Raw genomic sequence first — 25,104 nt, 5'->3', positions numbered from 1 at the left:
AGTTCTAAAAAAAATTGAAAGCAAGGCTGCATGGGAATGTAACCACGGACATAGCCAGCCGGGGGAACGTTTTAGGATTCCTATAATATAAATTAATTTCTTCGCATACAGACCAATTTTGATGGAAAGTTTCATTTTCCTATTTCATAAGAAATTATACTGGATATATGTATACCATTTTACCGACTTTATCACTTTCTTTGCCCGATTATTCACTTTAATTTTACCACTTTAAATTCGTTACGTTGAGAACAAGTTTGGTTTGCCAAATTGGTCTAATAAATCAAGCTAAGAATATGGCGTTTTGTATTGGACATGGACCCATATATGCCACTTCATGGATAACATTGACAGTGATACTCTCAGGTAAAAGAGGAAGATCGTAAGAAAACCGGGACATTTTCAGTCGAGAAGGGAAAGAAGTAACTGTTACAGTCATCATCAAAAATACCGATAAACCTTACACACCCTCAACTGACCGTTGATAGGACACCAAACCAAACAGGACATCTCTTCAATAAACATTATGTGCGATGCTTCACAAAGAAGACCAAGCAACAGAGTAAAGTACATATTTCGAAAACAGGAAATTCAATATTCAGAACACATTGGAAATACGCTATAGAACAATATTACGGTTATATTGTGATTCAAACTATAGAACGCCTTCAACTATCAACAAGAAGCATCACTCTTTAAGATATCATTTATGCAAGGCATATGCCACTTATTTCTTATTGCAACTATATGTTAATGAGACGGTTGCCATGATTACGTTCAGCATTATTACAATTATTACAAGCAAGAGTTAAAGCGGACATCGATTGAGTTGCCATACTAGAATTCAAATCCCTGCAGCTAAATTGATGTCTGAAGATCTATAATACGCTAACAGAAACAGATATAATGTTGGATTTACAAACACTAAGAAAACGTTTTCTAGATATTTGCTTCAAGCGAGTCCACGGAGGGATGCACAAGCCAAGATATTCTACTTGACAAACAAAAACGAATTTAAAACATTAGCAGAGAATATATGGAAACGTGAAAAGTGATCCTGTGAACAAGTAAAGAGACTCGTCGTCAGTAGACAAGGAGATATTGGACATCCCAAGTAAGGGAACGTCAGGGTGTGATAGAGGAACATGAGAAAAGACTTATCCGAACCAGCCAAAATTTAAAGAACTTCACATCTACAACATAAAGTTATCACTGGACGCCGTGTCTAAACCAAACAAACTGAAGTACATTCCAGGGGCGAACAGTTACGGATCTACCGGACAAGAAACAAACGCTCTTCATCGTCCATTCGCCGTTTGCAGGATTGCAGTTGCACATTTGACATCTGACGCAACTTCTGTGTCTAAAATGCCAGAAAAAATGTCGGACATCGTGAAACGAGTAGTTCTGTGATACCAAAAATGACTCGTTTCTTTCACTTTTATATCTTCAAACTCAGATGAACGAAAAGACCGAATCGGTTTGATAAATGGCCATCCATGCAGACCAAAACGTTTATTGAAGACAGTAAACAACATTAAACGGAAATTATTATAATCTCAAAACATAGAAGGGTTATGTCTGTGGGTTAGTATTTCTGTTAAGTTGCGACTGTGCGAGTTAGAGTTGAAATGTGGCGATGGCGTGGCCAGGCATATTGTAGATATAGTTATTGTTATCCACTTGAATCGTTACATCCTGGGAATTCGATCCAGAATTCTGCACAAGAATAGCCACTGAGCCATCTGAATTTTGGAACGCCACGGTATTGATGTTTTGACCAGTGTTTGAATCAATCCGGACCGCACCAGGTTTGACAAACTTACTGAGATGTGCAATAAGGTAGAACTCCACTTCCTTGGTGTATCCTCCGTGTGTGTGCACCGTGAGCGCACCCCGACATGTCTTGCAGCCGCCGTTCGTCTGCACGTGTGGACCGTGGTTCTCGTCCAGTGCAAGATTCCACAGCAAGACCGTTTTTGTCCATGCGCGAGGCTGACCGATGAACAAGGTCTCGGCGTTCCACATCAAGTTGCCGCTGAAGTCAGCAGCCCAGGTACCGCCAGAACACTCGGAGAAGTACATGTCGACATTTGGGTGGCTGTTATGTACCTTGTTAGGGGCGCTCTTGTCTCCGCCATAGCAATGCCATGCCACTCCCGAGACGAACTGACTTGTTTCATGGTCATTTAGAATGTTATTGGCATAATCAGTGTTGTCCCAGTTGTGGTCATATAAAAGGATCTTTGTCTGAATGTTGTTTGATCGGAATGCGGGACCCAAGTGATGCTTTACGAACTCGCTCTCTTGTTGCCACGACATTTCCATGGTAGGGTACTGGTCGTTTCCATTGAGGGGCTCGTTCTGGACCGTGACGGCTGTGATGTCGATTCCCTCCCTTTGGTATTCCTGTATGAACTTCACGAAGTACTTAGCGTAAGCTTCGTTGATATTAGCGTCCCACTTCAGTTGACCGCCCTGAAGTTTGTTGCTGGTTTTCATCCACGCCGGGGCGGTCCAGGGTGTTCCCATTATCTTCAAGGTTGGATTGACCCTAAGCGCTTTTTTGATGACTGGAATGATGAAGTGCCGATCCTTGTCTATGCTGAAGTGGTCGAGATTGAAGTCCCAAGGCGTGTCGGCGTAGGTATAAGGTGCCTCCGCCTGGATATCAGAGGCTCCCATCGGCAGGCGAATGTAACTGATACCTGCAAACAGAATCGGCATTACACATATCTAATGAGATAAGTGTATGAAACATCTAAACATTTCAAAGCCGTAATTTAAATGGTCTAGTGATGAAACAATATCATTCTTAGACGAAGATCAACGTACGGAGTAAAGAAAAATCATTCAAAAACGATGAAAAGGTCAGATTCCGGTAACCGAAGATAAATTTTAGAAAAAACTAGCTGCGTTGTGGAGATAAATAACTATTTACCTCTATTGCATCAAGCTGTACGAGCTCTGAAACTGACAACTATGTGTGCACCTTATATATGTTACTCTCTTCGGGTGCAATATTGAATACTTGTTGTACTGGTATTGGAAAGAATGCCAAAAAGTCTCTTATTAGAATGGTATTCGAATATTTCGGTCCTGCTTTAGGAAATAAATAAATCTTACATGTTTCACCTAACGATCGAACACGAATACATTGCGTTTGGTTTTGCCCTTTGCACCTTTTCAATATATTTGAAACCGCTAACGACTTATTTGGTCACTGGCATCGCTTCTCAATCAATGCTTAAAATAAAAACACCAGCTACCTGGTTCCATGTCTTCGAATGTATCGCTCTAACTGTAGCTACAATGTATAAAGGTGCAGAGAGCAAACGTGACGTAGCATCGTTAAAGTCCCTTTCACACATTCAAGGATGAGGCGCCGGATAACCATGGATTGGAAATTTTGATCATCGGGGAACATCCGGCGTTCCGGGGCTCTCTCCCAGAGTTCAAGCGGTCCATCATGATTGTGGGGACCGCAATGCACCCTGGGAGAGATTGTATTACGTCATGATGCCGGTGTTAACGCGGTCGTGATACGAAGCCGACACGAACAGTTTGTGCCGGGCTAGACCTACACGATTATTTCACGGAGGAACCCGGTGTTGATACGGATATTCACGGAAAATTTCAATACGTTTTAGGTCCACAAAGCTTCCGGGCACACTCGGTGTGCAATCCGCAGATAGTCTACCAGTGTTCTTCCGAAGGAAAAATTCGTATAACGTTACGGATGGCCCGGAACTAATAAGGATACTTCGGAACCAAAAAGGATACTTCGGTTCCTACACATACATCTCGGATGTTACACGGAGATACACGGATCGTACATGAATCGGTGCGGACAATTTCTATCCGTGTAGGTCCGGCGAATGTTTAATTTTTCTCCCGGGCCAGCGTTGCCATGCTGAACGGTCCCGGATATCGCTGGATGAATACACGGCCCTAACACGGTGATGGCGGATTGTCCCGGATTGATGGCCCGTGTTAATCCGGCGCCTCATCCTTGAATGCGTGAAAGGGACTTAAGTACCAATTCCAGAATAAGGACTGAACAGCTCGTTGATGATTTCGTCGTATTCAGGACTGTTATGGATGACGTAGGCAGCCGAGCTCGTGAGCGCTGCACCGAATCCTTCCATAGTCTGGTATCGTCTGTTCTTATCAATGTTGATGTGGACTCCTCGCCCGCCTCCCGTGCTAGGGTAAACCCTGGGCAGCTGGCGTAACAGGTTATGGTGGTCCCCTGTCGTCAACCACCCCTGCATGTATCCCGACATGCTTGTCGTCTGCTCGATACATAATAGCAACACGAGGAGGAGACAATCTGTGAAAATAAATAATGTTTAAATAATATTATCAACAGAGAAAGATCAGGAGAGTGTTAGGGGTAGCAACCTAACTTGTTTTTATACCGCCGCCAATATTAGTTTGACTACTTAAATAAATTAAATAACTGCAGAAATATATAATTCGCACAAAGATCAACTTCGGTAGCCAAAGGTATTCATTACGATACTTCTCTTGAAGTCGAACTGAAACCCCTTGTCAAAAGTTGCCAAAAGATAAGTCTTGCGTCGAACGTGTTTGTCATGCGACTTGTTAACGTCTTGACTTTCAGCACTTTTATCAATGATTAACTACTTAATCGAAATACTGTATAGATGATTTTAATCGCAGGAGATTTAATGTCGCTATAATCTCTACCAAACTACTGATTTCCGCGAACCTGAATAAAAGGCAATAGAAAGAAAGATAACCTTATAACATATTTCTGTTTGGAATTGATTTAAAGTGAATAGTCGGGCAAAGAAAACCAGTCTAAATGCGTTCATTGGCCTTCCAAAAGTTCTCACATATTAATACGACGGCCAAGTTCTGCTTACGTTTCCCAGTTCTGACCATTAAAGTAAAGGAAAGTTGAAAGCATTGAAAGCGAGGCTGCGTGTAAATGTAACCACGGACATAGTCAGCCGGGAGGACGTTTTAGGATTCCTATACTTTAAATTAATTTCTTCGTACGCAGACAGATTTTGGCGAGAGATTTTATTTTTCTATTTCATAAGAAATTAAACTGGATACATTCACACCATTTTTACCGACTTTAGCCATCCTTGCCCGACTGTTCACTTTAATATTTTCTTGAATTGTCCCGTGACCTAGACATAGTCTATAAAAGTAGCATTTTCTGCTGCTTTGCTCTCACCATTATGGGGTGAGACGACTGGTTTGCCCGTTTTCAGTATAATGTGACTGGGTGGGATGTGTTGCTTTGTGTCTTTGGCAACATGCTTATTGAAATAGCACTATAAAATGGGCAAGGATATTTCTATTACAAAGCGATACAACACGAATATACTGTCGCCTCCCAAAACTTACACGTAACACATTGTATACATAGGAGGCCATCCTTGATTGGCCTTAGCTAACATTACAGCCAATCAACCCACTCAGACGTATAGCTTTTTAGCAAGGCTAAGTTGTCTTTGCATGTGTGTCAAGAAATGGGACAATATTGTAATATGACAATGACAGATAAGAAAGCCGACTAGCACAACGAGGAGCAAAGAGCGAGTGCATACAGGATAGAAGTCTTCTGAGTAGGACAAAGGCAATAGGTACAACCATGCAGATGTAAAAGTTATGGCACAAAAAGCGATAAAAAGATTACCACTGTAGTGTATATTTGACGCAATCTGAGATTGTATTTGACATAGTCAGTATCAAAGGACACGAGTTCGCTCCCGTATAGACCTCTATATGTAGTGGCTGTACGGCATTCATATCATCTCTAAACCTCATGCTTTTATTCTGTCTACAAACAATCTCCAAATCGCAATACAGTATATAATGTTCACTTACAACATGTACAATTACTACACTAGTGTGTAGTTTCCTACAGTACGTCGGACCACTCCACTGTGTAGCAAAAACAATAATCGGAACTGATATTTTATGTACATTGGCTGTTTATATAAAAAAGGTTAAAAATCCCTTATACTATCATATCTTCTCTGCTTCGAAACCATGCAGTAGGCGACGACTATCACACATATTGATATTGCATTGCTATACATGTACACATATTATACAATATATACTATATAAAATATTTTACCGTTAAATGTAGTTCACAAAACACAGACAGATACACATGTAGTTATAATTGACTTTGACATCGTTAACACGATATCATAATCATAAATTCCTTGTTCAACGTAGAATTTGCGCTAAAATTTCATTTGGCAAAAATACGTACATCTACAGTAATAACCTATATTTAAGCAATGCATGAATTCCCAAAATAAAAAAAAATCGATAATTCTCAAAAACACAGATTACCTGACTTTTGTCGCGCCATGGCCACGGAATGGCGACAGAACTTTATCTGATATGTTGTGTGAATGTATGATCTCTTATCAGTATGTACATGTAGGTGTACCATCGCGATAGTCAAAGATTGAAAATGTTAATACAGATGGATAGATGGTAGAATTAATAACTGCTAATTGGGCCCCGTATAATCGCATGCGATTAAATATTTAAAAGTATGCCGCTGTCATATAATTATAATTTTAGAAAAGAATTTGCCCGGAAACGTATCAACTACTAAATGAAAAGTTTTAACAATAAACCGCGCAAGTAACTTGCTATGAAAAAATGTTATATAATCTTATAAGCATGAAAACGCTGGCTTTTAATTAATTATTGCCATGAAGCTGGTTTACTGTACTTTATTGATTATTTAACGCTTAACCTATTAATTCAATTATTTTTGTCGTTGATATACTGATAATCTTGCCCTATTTATTCCAGCTAATTGGCAAATAATTTTGAGTTCACTCAGTCAAATCCGGATTGACTCTTTCCGGATTCCGTTTATTTTCTTACAATACTTTAAAACCCAGCAACACTCACGTACTATACGCGTACAACCGGAGTGTGCGAGCGTACAAAGAAGGATTGGGAAAAGAAGGTAATTATTTACCTGATTATCTTGTCTATCTTGTTCTCTAATAGTCGTTTGGTGGGGATTTATTTGGATGATACTAAAAATTGGTCGTTGAACGAAAATAACACAAACTATTTATCGATATCTTAGCAATCAACAGTTAAAAGGTAAAGCGAAACCAAATTGAAAGCAGATGCAAACTTCAATCTGTTACTCTCATTTACCGAACGCTAGTTATAAATTAAATGTGGGTTTTGTTACTTTATATCCTTTAAAACGAGAATTTTCATTTTTATAGTTCTATAAACTAGACTTTAAAATGTTGCGAAATAACTGGGACTCTCCACAAAAAAATATGACTTTACTTTCGTTTTACATGTATGTAACACTGTATTTCCCAACTACGCATTATATAGTCTTTTACAGAACTATGATAAGGGTAATACATTCTTTTAGCACCAAGGAAGGAAACTGAACGGTTGTACTTTACTGGAATGTTTAGTTTTGAAGGAATCACATTAATTATTTTCAGTGTTTTAGGGTATATGTATACATGTTAAGTGTTGGTCTCCTACATTTATTTTATATAAGTGTTGTTTTTAATTGGTATTTTGATTTGTTGGTTTACAATTGCTGCTAATACACATACACTGTTATTTTTGTCTATGTTGTACATGTATCTGTAGACCATACATTATTTCAAGGATATATCTTGGTTATAGCACAGGAGTTGACATTCTGTCAATATATATAGTATAGTATACATATATAAAAAATACCCTATATACTATATAAAAACAGGAGTATTTTTTATATATGTATACTACATATTATTGACAGAATGTCAAATTCCTTTGGTTATAGCTACTTTAGCTAGGTACTGTATTTCAAATAGCAAAATCATAATGAAATTATGACAACAAATAGTAATTAACATGAATGTTTCATAGTTTTAAAGTTGTATTTCTTGTAAATTTCACCATCAAAAACTCTCATAAAACATACAATGTGTGAATATGAATGCTAATATAAGATGGTTCAGATCCATGAAAACACCAATATACTATTGACATAGTGGTAAATGTGGCATGAAATATCACACGTTTTGAAAGAACCGCCACAGTCAACGCCATGTTTCAAACTTTCGGCTAATATCGGAAAGCCGAGTTGCATCACGTGACAGACATCAGCAATACCCTTATAGATCGGAACCTCCCAAGCCATATCACGTGCTCAATATCGGCAATACCGGTACAGATTGGAATAGATCGGAACAGTTCGGGTATTTCCGAGCTATTTTAAACGTGTACACGTTAAAAAGATTTTTTACTTTTATAATTAAAAATACTTCCTGTGCTGCAACTTTATAAAAGTGGTAAAAGTAGAAAGTTTAAACCTCGGACAGACGGAGAAAAATGTGTATAGTACAGTGGCTGATTTATGCCATTTCGTCTTTTCGTCCCGAAAAGACGAAAATTGAATATCTTAATTCTCTTGTTTTTGTTTTCGCGGCGAAAAGACGAAAAGTCAAACACGAAAAGACGAAAGTGAAGAATGCTAATAAGCGCCTTTAATTTTCGTTCTTTCGCCTTCAAAAATCTTGTCTTTTCATCTTTTCGTCTTTTCGTCCCGAAAAGACGAAAATTAACAAACCTTAATTTTCGTCTTTTCGTCTTTTCACCCCGAAAAGACGAAAATTAACAAACCTTAATTTTCGTCTTTTCGTCTTTTCGCCCAGAAAAGACGAAAATTAACAAACCCTAATTCTGGTCTTTTTGTCTTTTCGCCCAGAAAAGACGAAAATTAACAAACCCTAATTCTCGTCTTTTTGTCTTTTCGCCCCGAAAAGACGAAAATTAACAAATTTAAATTTCGTCTTTTCGCGGCGAAAAGACTTAAAGACGAAAATTCAAACACGAAAAGACGAAAGTGAAGCATGCTAATTAGCGCCTTTAGTTTTCGTCCTTTCGCCTTCAAAAATCTTGTCTTTTCATCTTTTCGTCTTTTCAAAATTTTCTAAATTAACAAACCTTAATTTTCGTCTTTTCGCCTTTTCGCCCCGAAAAAATACAAATTACCGATATACTTTGTCATCTATCATATACGACGAAGATTATAATGTAATTTCTAATGTACAATTATGATGAAGACCATGTCATGTATGTAGTCAAAATGTCTTTTCAAATAATACACAGTACATTGTACCTACTGATTGACTGTTCTAATTAACTATATTTGAGCAATTTCTTGGTACAAGTCCTTCCTTTAAACTCAAAGTCTTCATGAGTTGTCTTTCATAAATTAATTTTTTAACAAGTTTATCTGTGGTTCAAACGCTTTCAAATATTACCTGCCGACAACTTTTTTTTTTGAAGTTGTGTAGGGGAGGCAACTCCTCTAAGTGCTTGTTTAGCATCTTAAGTTCATTATGGTCCTAAATATACACGGCAATGTTTTGATAAGCGTAATTGCTAAAGAGGGCGATTAGAACACAAAAAATAAGATATTAATGAATTTTAGAAAATGTATCAATTACGCTTAAGGATTTGCGGAATGATGAATCTGTTAGTGGCACGTGGCATATGCCACGTGTGAGAAATCTACGTAACTGCTGTAAACAAACATGTTGACTTCTGTTTTAAAACTACTAATCTTAGTTATTGATGAAGGAACTTGTAATACTATCAATATAATAAATCGATGTTATCATAAACTTCTTTGATGCTTCCATATTCAGTGGCGTAGGAAGATGAAAACGTCATGGGGGGGCAAAGGTCCTCAATATTTTGTAAACCCCCCCCCCCCCCCCGCCACACTACAGGAGGAGATTAATTCAACTCCCAAACCTATATAATATATGCTTTATGTTCATTTTTCATATATCACTAAATTTAATCCTTGTACACAGTGTTATCATAAACTTCTTTGATGCTTCCATATGAATTAATTGTCTCGCTAAGACATATAAACAAATTGATCTTTTAAGAGACATTTTTTTAAATAGCACATAGAATCCCTTGATGGACATTTTTAGTCTAGTTTGTGTGTATTGAATTTTCACTATTTAAGGTTTGACATTATGTGCTTGAACGTTTTAGGAAATGCGCCGCGCAGCGGAAAATTTTCTAGAATGAAGTACGAAAAATGTGTAGGAGGACCCTTTTTTCTTTCAAATAAGCATTTTTAGAAAATTTCAGTCGGCGAAAATGGGGGGGCAAAAAGACATGTTTGCCCCCCCGTCCTGGGGAACGGGGGGGCAGTTGCCCCCCCTGCCCCCCCCCTTCCTACGCCCTTGATATTGAACAATTAAGTCAATATTAAGATAAAAAGATTTCAAAATGACTTCCACACCGGACCGGAAGGCGAAAAGACGAAAAGACGAAAATTAAGGTTTGTTAATTTTCGTCTTTTCTGGTCGATGAGACGAAAAGACGAAATTTAAGGTTTGTTATTTTTAGTCTTTTCGGGGCTAAAAGACGAAAAGACGAAAATTAAGGTTTGTTAATTTTCGTCTTTTTGGGGCGAAAAGACGAAAAGACAAAAATTAAGGTTTGTTAAATTTTCGTCTTTTCGCCCCAAAAAGACGAAAAGACGAAATTTAAGGTTTATTAATTTTCGTCTTTTCGCAAAGACGAAAATTAAGGTTTGTTAAATTTCGTCTTTTTTTCGGGGCGAAAAGACGAAAAGACGAGAATTTTGAAGGTGAAAAGACGAGAATCAAAGTCGCTAATTAGGGTGTATCACTTTCGTCTTTTCGTGTTTGACTTTTCGTCTTTTCTTCTTTTCGCCGCGAAAAGCTTTTCGGGGCGAAGAGACGAAAAGACGAAAATTAAGGTTTCTTAATTCTCGTCTTTTCGCCCTTCTCGTCTTTTCGGGGCGAAAAGACGAAATGGCACAAATTAGCCACTGTAGTATAGCACTTAAAAAGTTTTTACTATGACAAAAAGAGCGAAAGTGATAGACCATACAACTTTAAAAACAGTATAGAGGTCATCAAAAAATAAAGTTTATCACATAACTAGCCCGTCCAGTCATGTCATACGGCCATGTTATTAATGTCGTAAGACACATGTGTAATAATACTATTGTGATGTCACAGGTAGTTTTGACGTCATAATCTATATATGACGTCACATGATTGTCTCAGTAGACGGAAATGTCACATCCAAGCCAGATTTCTACTGTTTTATATAAAGACGAAATCTTAAGTTTTACGTATATTTCTATTATTAAAAGTTATGTGATAGATAAAATCTTACACTCGTGACTATGCGATATGACATTTATCAAACTCGTTAATAATTTGATATGCCACAAGCCTTTGACAAATTATTGAACTCGTTTGATAAATTCCATGTATGCATTTTCAGTAAAACATGGTTTTTACGAACCTCTGGTGACTATATATTACTTTGTTATTATCAAAACATAATTATATTATAATAAACATATCACATATACAAGTATATTATAGGAACCTTGACAGGGAATAAAACTGTTACCTTATAGCCACAAAGCCATGATAAATATTTTTTTTATAAATACGTTTCAATTGTATACAGAGGATTCCGCTTATTTGAATAAGTCATTTTCCAGAAGAAAATATCGAAGTATCTTGAAACATATATTGGCGAATTTCGCTAAAAATATTGAAAAATATTCAATTTTGTTTTTAGAATTTCCCAAATATTTTATTTGAATAACCGGAGGTCATGTAAAAGTCTATGCAAATACACAGAGTTGAAAAACAAAGATAGAGAAGGAAAAAATCGGGACCGCAGAATTTTATACAAATAACCGAAATATTCGAATAACCGTTATTCGATTATGTGGAGTCCTCTGAAAAAAGACCAGTGTAAGACATGTATACTTAAATAGAGATAGAAAGAGAAAGCTATAATGCATTATTATCCCCCGCCCAACGAAGTTGGCGGGGGATATACAAATGAGTTCCGTCCGTCCGTCCATCCGTCCGTCTGTCCGTTTGTCCGTCCGTACGAATGGTTTCCGGAGCATAACTCTAAAACCAGTAGAGAGATTTCCACGAAACTTCATACACACATTGCTCTTATGGTCTAATTGTGCCTTTTGCTATTTTTAGGTTTTCATTTTTTGCATTTTTTCCGTAACCATGGAAACATTGCTGAAAATGGCAGATTTTTGTGTAAGAATCGTTTCCGGAGCACAACTCTAAAACCAGCAGAGATATTTCCATGAAACTTCATAGACACATTGTTCTTATGGTCTAGTAGTGCCTTTTGCTATTTTTAGGTTTTTTGTTTTTTGCACTTTTTCCATAACCATGGAAACATTGCTGAAAATATCATATTTTTGTACAAGGTTCGTTTCCGCAGCATAACTGGAAAACCGGTTGAGATATATGCACGGAACTCCATAGGCACATTAATCTTATGGTCTAGTAGTGCCTTTTGCTATTTTAAGGTTTTCACTTTTGTACTTTTTTCTGTAACCATGGAAACATTGCTGAAAATGGCAGATTTTTGTGTAAGAATCGTTTCCGGAGCACAACTCTAAAACCAGCAGCGATATTTCCATGAAACTTCATAGACACATTGTTCTTATGGTCTAGTAGTGCCTTTTGCTTTTTTCTGTAACCATAGAAACATTGCTGAAAATATCATATTTTTGTAGCAGGTTCATTTCTAGAGCATAACTCTAAAACCAGCAGAGATATTTCCACTTCATAGACACATTCATTTTATGGTCTAGTAGTACCTTTTGCTATTTTTAGGTTTTCATTTTTTGCACTTTTTCCTGGTTTTTTTTTCATACACATAAGTCTCCACAATCAAACTTACTTCAGCTTTGATATCTCCATTGGCGGGGGATCTGAATGACTATGTCCTTGTATATTATGATATAGCAATGTTATATTTGTTATTTGATATTGATCACCAATTAATAACTGGATATTTTTGTCTTTTTTAACAGGTTGGTAACCTAGTAACCACCGGATTCTCACGATGGCCAGTAATACAGTTGCTTATTCTGATGATGAAGAGGAGGCTGGACAAAGTTCAAGCAACATCACTGGAGGCAAACTTGAACCTTATATGGTAGCTGCCATTGATTTTGGAACAACTTATTCAGGTGTTGCACATTCTTTTAAACATGATTATGAAACCGATAAGATGAAAATTCATTGCCACAAATGGAATTCAGGAGGCACTAATTCACTTGCATCTTTAAAAATGCCAACAACACTGCTGTTAACGCCAGATAAAGAATTTGAAGCTTTTGGATTTGAAGCAGAGGAATCATATTCTAGGATGGTGGATGATGATGCTCACTATGGCTGGCATTACTTCAAACACTTCAAGATGAATCTTCACAAACCAAAGGTAATTCTAATTAGAATTTTATCTTAGAATTCAGGGCTTGACATTAACCATTGTCTGACTGCCCCAGCAGGTCAGACCTGCTGACGGGCAGGTCATCCATGTATGTGCTGCTGACTTGCCCAGATTGGGCAGGTGGATTGTGCTGAACAATCGGACTTCTTCTCCATAAGCCCGGCTGCGTCGGATTTCAATAAAATTTGGGACTTGCCCGACAAATGGGGGCTGAGGTGGAAATTTTGTAGTGACATCAATTTGCTTATTTCCATATAAAACGACTTCTTCTCTGAAACCTAAGTATGGTATAGCACCCATAATGCAATGGTTAGCATCCTTATAGGGTGGGGACAAAATTGTTTAGGGCTGACCCCCCCGGGGGCATGAGGGGCGGGGTCAAAAGTGGTTCAATTTGGCTATTTTCTTTTTTTTTTTTTTTTTTCATTTTTTTACATATAAATGACTTCTTCTCTGCAACTAAGCATGGTATAGCACCCCATTATGCAATGGAAGCATCCTTATAGTGTGGGGATTCAAAATTGTGCAAATGATAGGGGCTGACCCCCCCAGGGGGCCTGAGGGGGGGGTCGTCAAAAGTGGTCAATTTGGCTATTTCCATATAAATGACTTCTTCTCTGCAACTAAGCATGGTATAGCACCCATTATGCAATGGAAGCATCCTTATAGTGTGGGGATTCAAAATTGTGCAAATGATAGGGCTGACCCCCCCGGGGGCCTGAGGGGCGGGGTCAAAAGTGGTCAATTTGGCTATTTCCATATAAATGACTTCTTCTCTGCAAACTAAGCATGGTATAGCACCCATTAATGCAATGGAAGCATAACCTTATAGTGTGGGGATTCAAAATTGTGCAAATGATAGGGCTGACCCCCGGGGGGCCTGAGGGGCGGGGTCAAAAGGGGTCAATTTTGGCTATTTCCATATAAATGACTTCTTCTTTACTGCAACTAAGCATGGTATAGCACCAATAATGCAATGGTAGCATCCTTGTAGGCTGGGGATTCCAAATATGAGCAAATGATAGGGCAGACCCCCGGGGGCCTGAGGGGCGGGGTCAAAAGTGGTCAATTTCCTATATAAATGACTTTTTCTCTGCAACTTAACATGGGATTGCGCTCCATAATGCAATGGTTACATCCTTATTGGTTTGGATTCAAAATTTTGCAAATGATGGGGCTGACCCCCCTGGGAGCCTGAAAAAGGGTGGATGGTTCAAAAGGGGTCAAATTTAGAGCTATTTCCATATAAACGACTTCTTCTCTGCAAACTAAGAATGGAAAGAGAGCACTTATAATGCAATGGTAGCATCCTTATAGGGTTGGGATTTGAAATTGTAACAAATGATAGGGCTGACCCCGGGGCCTTAAATGGCAATAGATGCGAGGTCAAAAAGGTCAATTTAGGCTACTATTTTCATAATAAATTACTTTGTCTCTGAACCTTATGTATTGGATAGCATATGTGTATGGTATCAATTGCATCATTGTATGGTTGTGATTTCAAAAATTAAACTTTGGGAGTACAATTTTGCTTATTTTTCTAATTGTCAGATTCTTGTGATAATTACTAACAAAAAACCAGGTGAGCGATACAGGCCCTCTGGGCCTCTTGTTTAGGTTGATTTAGAGTTGGATATCGCAAATCAAATTACCTTGAAACAAAAATCTGAGCTATCAAGCTATCTGACATCAGATTTATTAGGGTTTTTCCAGAAGAAATATAGCTTCGAATAAGCGGAATATTTGAATAGGCAATGGCAATAGCACCTCCGTTTGACCCCTAAATACATGAACTGGCACAATTGATTATTGTTTCCTTCACTTGATAAAGCAAAAATTATTTTAATTTATTATTTGTACTTAAAAGGAAACAACACGGAAATTTTTTCTGAAGTTATAACCAATTTTATTTATTTAAACATGATTGTAATCTGCAAATATTCACTTATCAATTCTGAACCTCACTAATCGACACAAATTTTAACGTAATTTTGTATATAATCTGATGTATGGTACACCCCTACAGTTTATAACAAATGTAACTAAAGGCATTTCTGTATAAAATGTATGATTTTAGAAAAGTATAAACAGATTTAAAAAAAAAAAAAAAAAATTGAAAAAATTTGGGCTGTTTTGAAAGCTGTTGAGTTTGTGAGATTTTTACAAAATGTCTGGAGTTAAACTATTCAAAACTGCTATAGTTCATGCATCAAAAATTCACCATTATATAAAAGAATTATATTTGAATGACAATCTTGTGACTGATAATCTATGTTAAAAATGGGTTAGTTGTGCCAACTTAGAGCCCAAGATCTCCGTTGATTTAATTTGATCTTTCGCTATGGTGCACATTTAGATTTTGCCTGTAGAAAGTTTATAATTATACACCTGATCATCTTGTAAATCATCACTGATAAAGTGTACATACTAAGAATAAGATATTCTGTAATTGCATATTACAGAATAAACTGTCCTTGTCGGGTAGGTGATTGATTGTTGAGAGTCATGTGTTTGCGAGCGTATACATCATACTTTTTTCAGAGAAAAACGATTTGAATTGTGCTCACAAAAATATGACATAACAATCGATACCATACCTGCAAGGTAGCTAACTCTGTAATATTCAATTACCTTGAAATAATCAGTTGTCAGGGAGTTCATCATGTCTATGTGGACTGCTGCTACCTTATCACAAGGCCAACTGGACAGTAGGACCATTTTTTTATTGCTTAATCCTGAATAATTGAACATTTATAATATAACTGTCCTAAAATGCATATTAACACGAAAATTGTTATTATTTTCATACAAAAATTATTGGGCAAGATCAATTTTCCAGTCGGGCAGTGTAGGTTATAAGGTCAACATTCACAACAGGGACAAGGTCCTTCAAAAGATTTATAGTGTGAGACTTGCCGAATTCTATTGTTGTATTTTTAATATGGTAATTTGAAGTAAACTTAGATGTTTTAAGACAAACATTGTTGGTTTTTAGCTCACTGCTGAAGGACAAATGAGACTTGTTTCTGTGGTGAAAAGTGGGTCCGTTGTCCGTATTTCCTTTATCGTCTTCTTCTTCTCAATAACTGGAGGACATTTTCTTAAAATTGGCAATGGTAATCCTTTATAAGGGTTGAGAACTGGGATTTGAAAATTGTACAAATGATCTGCTAACACCCCCGGGGGCAGGAGGGGGCAATAGATGCCCAAAAAGGTCAATTGGCTACTATTTTCTATAAAACTACTTGTTCCTGATTCAAAAATGTATTGAAAATCTTTGAATGATCAATGCCAAGAACATTGGAGGCATATTTTCAAAATTAGAACTTGATAAATTTTGACTGACACAATTGGCTATCTGGATGTGAAGATTCTAACGAAAAAAATCCTCAAGATCTGAGAAGTTGATGTAAACCTACTTCGTTTTCATTGTTTGTTTCAGCTTATTTTTAGAAGATTTGGCAAATCAAATTTTCAGAAACAAAATCTGAGCTAAAGCTATGTCAGACAAATTTTGGGGGTTTTTCCAATTTTCAGAAAAAATCAGTAAAACAAAATATTTAGAATATAATCAATATAAACCTTCTTTGAGTTCTACATATTACATGTGAAAAAAAAATTAAATTGAATTTTCCTAGGGTTTGAGATTCACTTGTAAACAAAAAAAAATATTGATGAAAAGGAACAACAAGTGATGTTTTTTTGAAGTTGAAACTACCAATTTTAAATCGACACAAAGATAAAAGATTTGGGCCAGGAAGTTCGCCTCACAATATTTGCAGAATCTATCAAATGAACAAAAAATGTTAATGACATTTTGGCTGCAGAGTAAGCCGGGGGCAGACACACCATCGGTGGCGTACTGACGGTTTAATCTGGGACAATGGTAAACTTAATGAGAGATTCTGTCATATAACTAGCATCATGGATTTTTCAGGGTATAGCTCCCTAGTTGTTTATCCTTACTTGTAAAAAAAATTGTACAAATTATGGGGCTGACCCCCCGGGGGGCTAAGGGGCTGGGGTCAAAATAGGGTCATAAATTTGGCTAATCCATATAAACGATTGTTCTTAAATTCTGCATTTATACAAAGATTGATTTGGCATGACATTCCTTGTGACTGATAATTCAGAACTTGTTTAATTGTTGACCCCCCCGGGGGCCAGCCTGAGGGGCGGGGTCAAAAGTTTTGGCCGTTTTAATGTAATCTTTCTCTGCAAAACTACTTTATGCATGCATTTGTGCAATTTTGCCAGTAGAATGTTGTTAATTTAGCGGAATAGGAACATCAACTTTTGCAAAATTCTTTCTGACCCCTGAATTGGGCACAAAATTCAATCAATTTAACAAATTTCCATATAAACGCTGCATTCTTCTAGATATAATAGCATGGATTGCAATATAATGCAATGGCCCAGAAAGAATATCAGTGTGGAATTTGAATTGAATTGTATAAATGACCGGATATGACCCCTTTGGGCAGGAGGGGCGGGGCTCAATAGGGTCAATTTGGCTAAAATAAATCGACTTTTATCTGCTTAAGCTGATAGAACATATATTTATTAACTGTCTAATTTGCATATTAACAATTGTGGGGATTCAAAATTTCAAATGAAGGGATTGGGCATCTAATCCCCCTCGTTGATCAGGAAGAGGGGTCCAAAGGGGTCAATTTGAGGTATAAGGACAAATTACTTAGCAAAATAACATTCTTTTCTAAACAATCTTACTAATTTTTTACAAAAAGCCAGGTGAGCGTATTATTGCAGGCCAATCCAGATTTTTAGGGATTTTAGCTCACCTGGTCCGAAGGACCATTGAGCTGAGTGTCATGTCCGCGGCGTCCTGTCGTCCGCGTTTCCGTCGTCCGTCGTCGTCTGACGTCGTCCGTCGTGTCCGTCGTACATTTCCAAAATCCTTTAAATCGCTTTTCTAACAAATCTGACTGTTCTCATGGATTGTAACCAATATTTGCACATGGTAGCATCCTTGGGGGAGGGGGGGGATTGTAAAATTTTTATTGAATTGACCCCCAAATGATGGGGGCAGACCCCCCAGGGGCTGTGGGGCGGGGCCAAAAGGGGTCAAATTTGGCTATTTCCTATATAAACGACTTCTTTCTCTGAACTTCTGCATGGGATTGTACCATATTGGCAATGGTTTACATCTTATAAGGGTTTGGATTCAAAATTGTATAAATGATGGGGCTGACCCCCCGGGGCCTGAGGGTTGGGGGGTCAAAAGGGGTCAATTTGAGCTAAATTTCCATATAAACGACTTCTTCTCTGCAAACTAAAGCGGGATTGCATCCAATAATAGCAATGGTAGCATCCTTATAGGGTAAGGGGATTCAAAATTGTACAAATGATTGGCTGACCCCCGGGGGCCTGAATGGCAATAGGGGGCAAAAAGTCAAATGGGTGTCAATTAGGCTAAAAATATAGGTAAAATTCTTCTAAAAATTACTTTGTCTCTGAAGCATGCAATGTAATGGAATAATTTTTGTATGGTATCAATAGAAAGGTCATTGGTGGGGGATTCAAAATTGTTAATGACCCTGGGGGACACCCCGGGGGCTGGGGGCGGGGTCCAATTGGGAAAAATTTTGGCTATTTCATTGCGACTTTTCATTGGAAAAAGTCCATGGGATAACAATAATTAGCCTGGCAGATAGCTTTTAATATCATATGATTTGTAGTCTGGCCGGCTCCCCCCTGGGGGGCAAAGAGGGGCGGGGTCTAAAATGGGTCAATTTAGGCTATTTATCCTTTATTTTCCAGAAGACTTCTTCTATCTCTGAAACTAAGCGGAATATTTGATAGGCAATCAAAAATATAACACCTCCGTTTGCCCCTCAAACATGTGGGGAATGGGGAAAATTGAAATTGTAAATTGTATAATTTATGACCCTGGGATCCCTGTTTAATGCCGGGGGGGGGAGGGGCAAAGGGGCCCCAATTTTATTTTTTTTGAAGGATAAAACGACTTTTTTTATCTTAAACAAAAGTTTTGTTGCAAATGATCAAATGTATAGGAATTCTGAACAAACATCTTGGGGGAAGTTTACATGAAATTTGTATAAATTTTGGCTCTGATCCCCCAGGGGCATGATGGGGCCGTGACACCCATGTCCTGTGCAGGGGAAATAAAGAGTAGGAACAGTTTATTGCTTATCTGAATAGAACATATATATATAACTGTCTAAAATGCATATTACAGAATTGTTATTATTTTTCAACAAAATTTATTGGGCAAGTCAAATTTCCAGTCGGGCAGGTAGGTATAGGTCACCTGCACAACAGGGCAAGTCCTTAAAAAGTTATAGTGGAGTCTTGCAGAATTCTATTGTTTTTTTTTAATATGGTATTTGTAGTAACTTAGTGTATAAGACAAACATTGTTGGTTTTAAAAGGACAAGTGAGCTTGTTCTGTGGTGTGGCGTCCGTTGTCCTTCCATCGTCTACGGGTCTCTCCATTAACTTTTAAGGACATTTTCTTAAAAATAAAGAAGCCTAGAGACCTGATATTGCATCTGTAACATGTTGGGACGAATGTCTTCCATATTTGTTAAAATGAATGACCTTGACCTCCATTCAAAAATCTAAAATCTTTGAATGACATATTGCCAAGAACTGAGAGGCATAAAGAGTAGCTAGAGACTTGATAATATTTAGACTGGATTTGGCCTATCTGGAGATTCTAACGAATAAATCCTCAAGATCTTTATTGAAGTTGATGTAACCCTACATCGTTTCATTGTTAACTGTTTCAGCTTAATTTAGAAGAGTTGAAAACGTATTTTCAGGAGTGAATAAGATAATGTCAGACAAACAAAAATGTGTTTCCCAATTTTCAGGCATAAAATCAGTAAAACAAAGCTCTAGTTTATATAATAAACCTTCTTTGAGTTCTACCAGTATTACTAACAAAGGAAAAGAAATTAAAATGTTCTTAGTTAAGATATATTTACTGCAAAAATTATTGAGAAAGAAAACATCTTACAACAGTGATGTGTTTTTCAGGTGAAACTTTCACGAGACACAAAGATAAAAGATGACCAGGGCCAGGAAGTCCTCGCCCTCACAATATTTGCAGAATCTATCAAATTTTTCAAGAATATGTTAATGGATTCACTGAAGCATGCAGCAGTGAAGCCAACAGACGACACCATCACATGGGTACTGACGGTGCCTGCTATCTGGGACAACTCGGCTAAACAGTTCATGAGAGAGGCTGCTGTCAAGGTAACTAGACATCTGTTATGTTTGACAGGGTATAGCTCCCTAGTTGTTATTCCTACTTGTAAAATATATAAGGTCCTATTCCATCTTATTCATAATACGTACATCATACACTTTGATATCGATTCTTCCTTTTCACACTCAGAAGGTTTAAATACCCTGACATGAAGTTGTGTTTACATGAATTGCTTTTTGCAACGACTTTATCTTCTAGAGTTATGGCCCTTTGTTTGCTATTTTTGCAAATTAAATACAAAATGGATGAATTGTTTTTTATTTTCTTTCAATTTTTGAAGTATTGTGATTCAAAACAAAATTAGATTCAACAGATATAATGGACTATACAAGAATCGGAGACCCAGAATAAATAACTGCAAAATTAAATTATAGACCGGATATCTTGATCATGTATAAATTTTCTTTTGAAGGCCGGTATAAAGGATGAACATTTGCTCTTTGCTCTGGAGCCAGAGGCTGCATCAGTTTACTGCAAGGAAATTGCCGTCCAACGAAAAACTGGGGATGAAGGAGATGTCTTTCTCACCTCGTATGATCCTGGAACAAAGTACATGGTTTCTGACCTTGGAGGTAGGTCAAGGACACATTCTTACAGCTTAACACAACTGTGTATAGTTTTTAGGTAAATTCTTACATGTCTTTTAATTCAGGATGTAGATTTTTAATAACAACACATATTTAAATATAAATTTTGTCTTAACATCGTGATGAAACAACATATGTTGATCAGATCATGATTGCACCATACTGCATATAGATAATGAAGAATTCAAACATCACACAAAAATATATATGAATGATATTTCTTATTGTAGCAATTATATTTCTTATCCTTCATTTTTGTACCTTCATATATATAGAGAATACATGGTCAGTATCTTATAATACAATGTTTATTTTGGTGCGAGACTTAGGAAAGCCGAGATGATGAGGTTTTGCTGAGTCATCTCGGCTTTCCATATGGAGCACCAAAATAAAACTTGTGTTGTAAGATAGAAGCCGTGTATTCTGTTTATCCTGCAACCATTATGGCATTCAAAACGAAAACAAATTGACAGTTATTTACTTGGTTTCGCTTGAAGCGAGATGCTTCTTTGATGCAGAGGTAAAGATTCATTCACTAAACCGAATGAGAGTGTACTCCTTTTTACTGCCGTGGGAAATATATCAGCGCATTCACAAATAGTATCCGTAATTCTTTTCAGTGTGATATATCACTGAAACAAAATGGGTCTAGTTAGAAAAAGCACAAGTTTATTCGGCAGTAGTTATCGGTCAATATGTGGGACAGTACAGGATAAATAGTATTTATTTATACTGTACTGTAAACCAACCTCCTTTCGCGGCGACTTAATTTCATGTTTTTACACACAATTTTCATGGCATTGCAATTTCATAATTTAGATCTCTTGGTCAAGTTTGACCTATGTGTGTTTTCAAGTTCATGAAATGTGCCAAAGTTATTATTCAATCACACACAATATATGCCAGTTAACAGCAAAATATTATTTAAAAGGATTGTGTGTTTTAGGGGGTACTGCTGATTTTACTGTGAGAGAAGTGATGGCAGATGGCAGTATCCAGGAAGTTTTGTGTGCCTCTGGTGAAGCATGGGGAGGGATGACTGTCAATCAGGAATTCTGGAAGTTCATTGAGCAACTTGTAGGTAAAGACAAGATGAAGGATGTCTTTGATGAGTGCAAAGCGGAACAGCTAGACTTTGAACGGGCCATCGAGCAACAGAAACGAGAACTGAAAACTGACCAAGACGGAGGCAGCATTGGAATTAAAATAAATTTAGGAGCTTTGAGTGAATATGTTGAAGAGGCTTCAGCAAAGAAATTGCAGAACACCATCAGGAAAGGAACTCTGAATGTAAAAAGTGGTAGGGTCAAGATACCAGTTTCAAAGGTTAAGGAGTTTTTTGATCCTTCTGTGAAAAATATCCAGGAACATTTTTCCAAATTATTTAAGAAAAAGGAGACCATGGGAGTCCATAATGTGATATTGGTTGGAGGGTTCTCTGAGAGCAAGATAATACAAGAGGCGGTTAAAACCATTCTCACAGGCAAGAAAGTGGTGATTCCCCAAGATTCTGGTCTGGCGGTGCTGAAGGGAGCTGTCTTGTACGGACATAATCCAGGCATTGTGTCTGCTCGTATCAGCAGATACACCTATGGTGCAGAGGTAAGCAGATTCTTCCTTAAAGACTTTGATGATGAGCAAATGCGGGACAAAAAACGTCCAGACTACTGTCAACACGTCTTCAATAAGCTGGTAGAGAAGGATACTTTGATACGTGTTGGAGACACTGTCGAGACAGAAGTGTATGCTCTGACTGCGGACATGACGGGAATGACTGTCAGCTTATTTTACACAGATAAGAAAGATCCTAAGTACACCACAGGGTGTCACTACTTAGGTAAAATGCTGGTGGAGATGCCAGATACCACTGGTGGTAAGGACAGGAAGGTCACAGTCAGTCTGCACTTTGGTAAAACAGAGTTGGTGTTTGAGGGAGTGGACGAGACCTCCAAAAAACACGTAAAAGTTAAGTTAGATGCTCTTGAAAATGTTGAAAAAAAGAAAGGGAAGTGAAATCCTGCCTATCTCACGGACTGCATATCTCTTCAATTGCATGTTTTTAGGTCATGTTGTTATTTGCCTTTGCGATGAGTCAAGCATAACCTAGACTATTTCATCCAAAAGCCAACTTCTTTATTACCTCATTGCAGCTGCTCCAACCTCAAGGGACATTATGAGGGCTGGGGCTTCAAAAGGGGAAACTGGTTTTTGCTTAAAAATCCTACTTCTCCAAGCTTCCATGGATTACAACCAAAGGTGTGAAGTATCATTGGGAGTGGAAAATCATATCGTATTTACATCAGAAGACAGAGGGACGGGGCTCCAAAAGGGGAACTTTGCTGAAATTTGTCAGGTATGACTGTCATGGCTCCAGGTGGGTCTCTTGTATATTAATACATTTTTACAGCTTGTAAACTGGAGTCATTACAAAGGGCTTTTACAGTGACAGTTTTATTTGGTTAAAATTTTGAAATTTCATTCTTTAAATGAAAATATGTATATGTCACCATGACAACATATTATTAATTTATAACTTCTCTGTTACTCTTTGTTTTCATTAAATTTCAGGCAGAGGTCATTTTATGAATACTGTTAATGTAGTGAGAAAAACATGAGGAGATGATCATTGCTAAAATATGTACACATACTAGTATATTATTTACAGCACTAGTACTGTATATGTAAATCTCTTGAAACACACGTGTGATTTGAACAACACATGTACTGTGGTGTTTATAAAACAGTCATTTTAAACGGAGTGAGTAGATACAAGTGTATGCATAATAGAATTAAAACCAAGCTAAGTATATGATACCTATGAGGGGCAGTCATCTTAAATCTATGCCAGAAGTTTATTGAATTGTCGTAATCCTATGAACAATTTCTGCTCTGTATAAATAAATATATGTACATATACACATCCAGTATAAATCAGAGTTGAAAAGTTTTTCATGCTGCATTTTCCATTGTGAATCAGTTGAAATTTGTTTCCTAGAATAAATCTATTAATCAATATTTTCTCCTCAGGTTCGTTTACATATAATATATAATATTGTATTTCATTTCTACATGTAATTTGATCCACTGTGTAATTTGAGTTGATGTTGGGTAACAAGGCATCAAAACCTGATATTATGTGTGTTGTTGTGTCAGCTACATGCTGTAGTTCTGATTTAAGACTGTGATATTTATGTTCACTTGATTGAAGTTTCATGTCCATATATTCATATCTCAATCGCTGTTATTGTCTTGTTATAAATTACATTTTTTTAAACGTGTCTTTTCACTCAATGTTTACATGTATTTGTTATTTTTTAATTATAATTTATATTTTGATTGAGTGATTATGCCTAATCAATTAAGCTATTTTAAAAAGTGTTTGAACCACAAGTTAAGAATCAAGATTAGAAGACAAAACTTACAGCATCACTCTGCATTCCTTTTGTGATGTAGAATTATCTCCCTTTGACAGCACTATAAGAGTTATCTACCCTTTTGAGTAGGCATACCCATTAAATGGGGTTGTGATTATAAAATGTATTTCATAATGGAGTTATGTATATGTAATATAATAACATAATGACCATGATTAAAGAAATGAAAAAAGGAATATTCTGAACATATTTTGTAATGTTAATAGTTGTAATTAGGATTTTATCATAATTTTACTGTGCCAAATCAGAACAAAATCTTTTGGTCGAGAGATTTAAAGGAACCATAGATGTAGACTGAAAGTATCTTAAAAGTTGTGTATACATCAGTAATAAGAGGTCCTAATGAAAGTTTGAGTAGTTGGTATTTCTGTGACCTAACTGCCATACTCAATACTCCAGGGGTTACTATCACTGACATTGTATCCACCCCTGGACTATCTTATAGTAAAACTGGAGGCAGGTAATTTGATCCTTTGATGTACATCAAAAGGAT

The 25,104-nt window shown here is 37.1% G+C and overlaps 2 protein-coding genes across 3 annotated transcripts; one reads left to right on the top strand and one right to left on the bottom strand.

Moving 5' to 3' along the window:
• Positions 1–1,477: 1,477 nt before the first annotated feature.
• Positions 1,478–6,417, bottom strand: LOC138327805 (uncharacterized). Its single transcript, XM_069274192.1, has 3 exons — positions 6,349–6,417; positions 4,040–4,333; positions 1,478–2,708 (listed from the first exon to the last, which is right to left on the bottom strand). The coding sequence occupies exons 1-3, from the start codon at positions 6,365–6,367 to the stop codon at positions 1,621–1,623; spliced, it is 1,401 nt and encodes a 466-aa protein (XP_069130293.1). The 5' UTR covers positions 6,368–6,417; the 3' UTR covers positions 1,478–1,620.
• Positions 6,418–6,884: 467 nt separating this feature from the next.
• LOC138327804 (heat shock 70 kDa protein 12B-like) lies at positions 6,885–24,654 on the top strand. Of its 2 annotated transcripts, none has more exons than XM_069274190.1 (5): positions 6,885–6,982; positions 12,911–13,320; positions 20,356–20,577; positions 21,003–21,162; positions 22,124–24,654. In XM_069274190.1, exons 2-5 carry the CDS (start codon positions 12,943–12,945, stop codon positions 23,188–23,190), a joined length of 1,827 nt encoding a protein of 608 aa, XP_069130291.1. In that variant the 5' UTR covers positions 6,885–6,982; positions 12,911–12,942; the 3' UTR covers positions 23,191–24,654. The 2 variants fall into 2 exon arrangements, with proteins under 2 accessions (XP_069130291.1, XP_069130292.1); XM_069274191.1 differs by lacking the exon at positions 6,885–6,982 and adding an exon at positions 7,405–7,436.
• The last annotated feature ends 450 nt before the right edge of the window (positions 24,655–25,104 follow it).

This window comes from Argopecten irradians, chromosome 7 (genome assembly GCF_041381155.1).
Source record: "Argopecten irradians isolate NY chromosome 7, Ai_NY, whole genome shotgun sequence".
NCBI lineage: Eukaryota > Metazoa > Mollusca > Bivalvia > Pectinida > Pectinidae > Argopecten > Argopecten irradians.
Note: the sequence above shows the minus strand (reverse complement) of the source record. Positions and strands in the feature narration are given on the sequence as shown.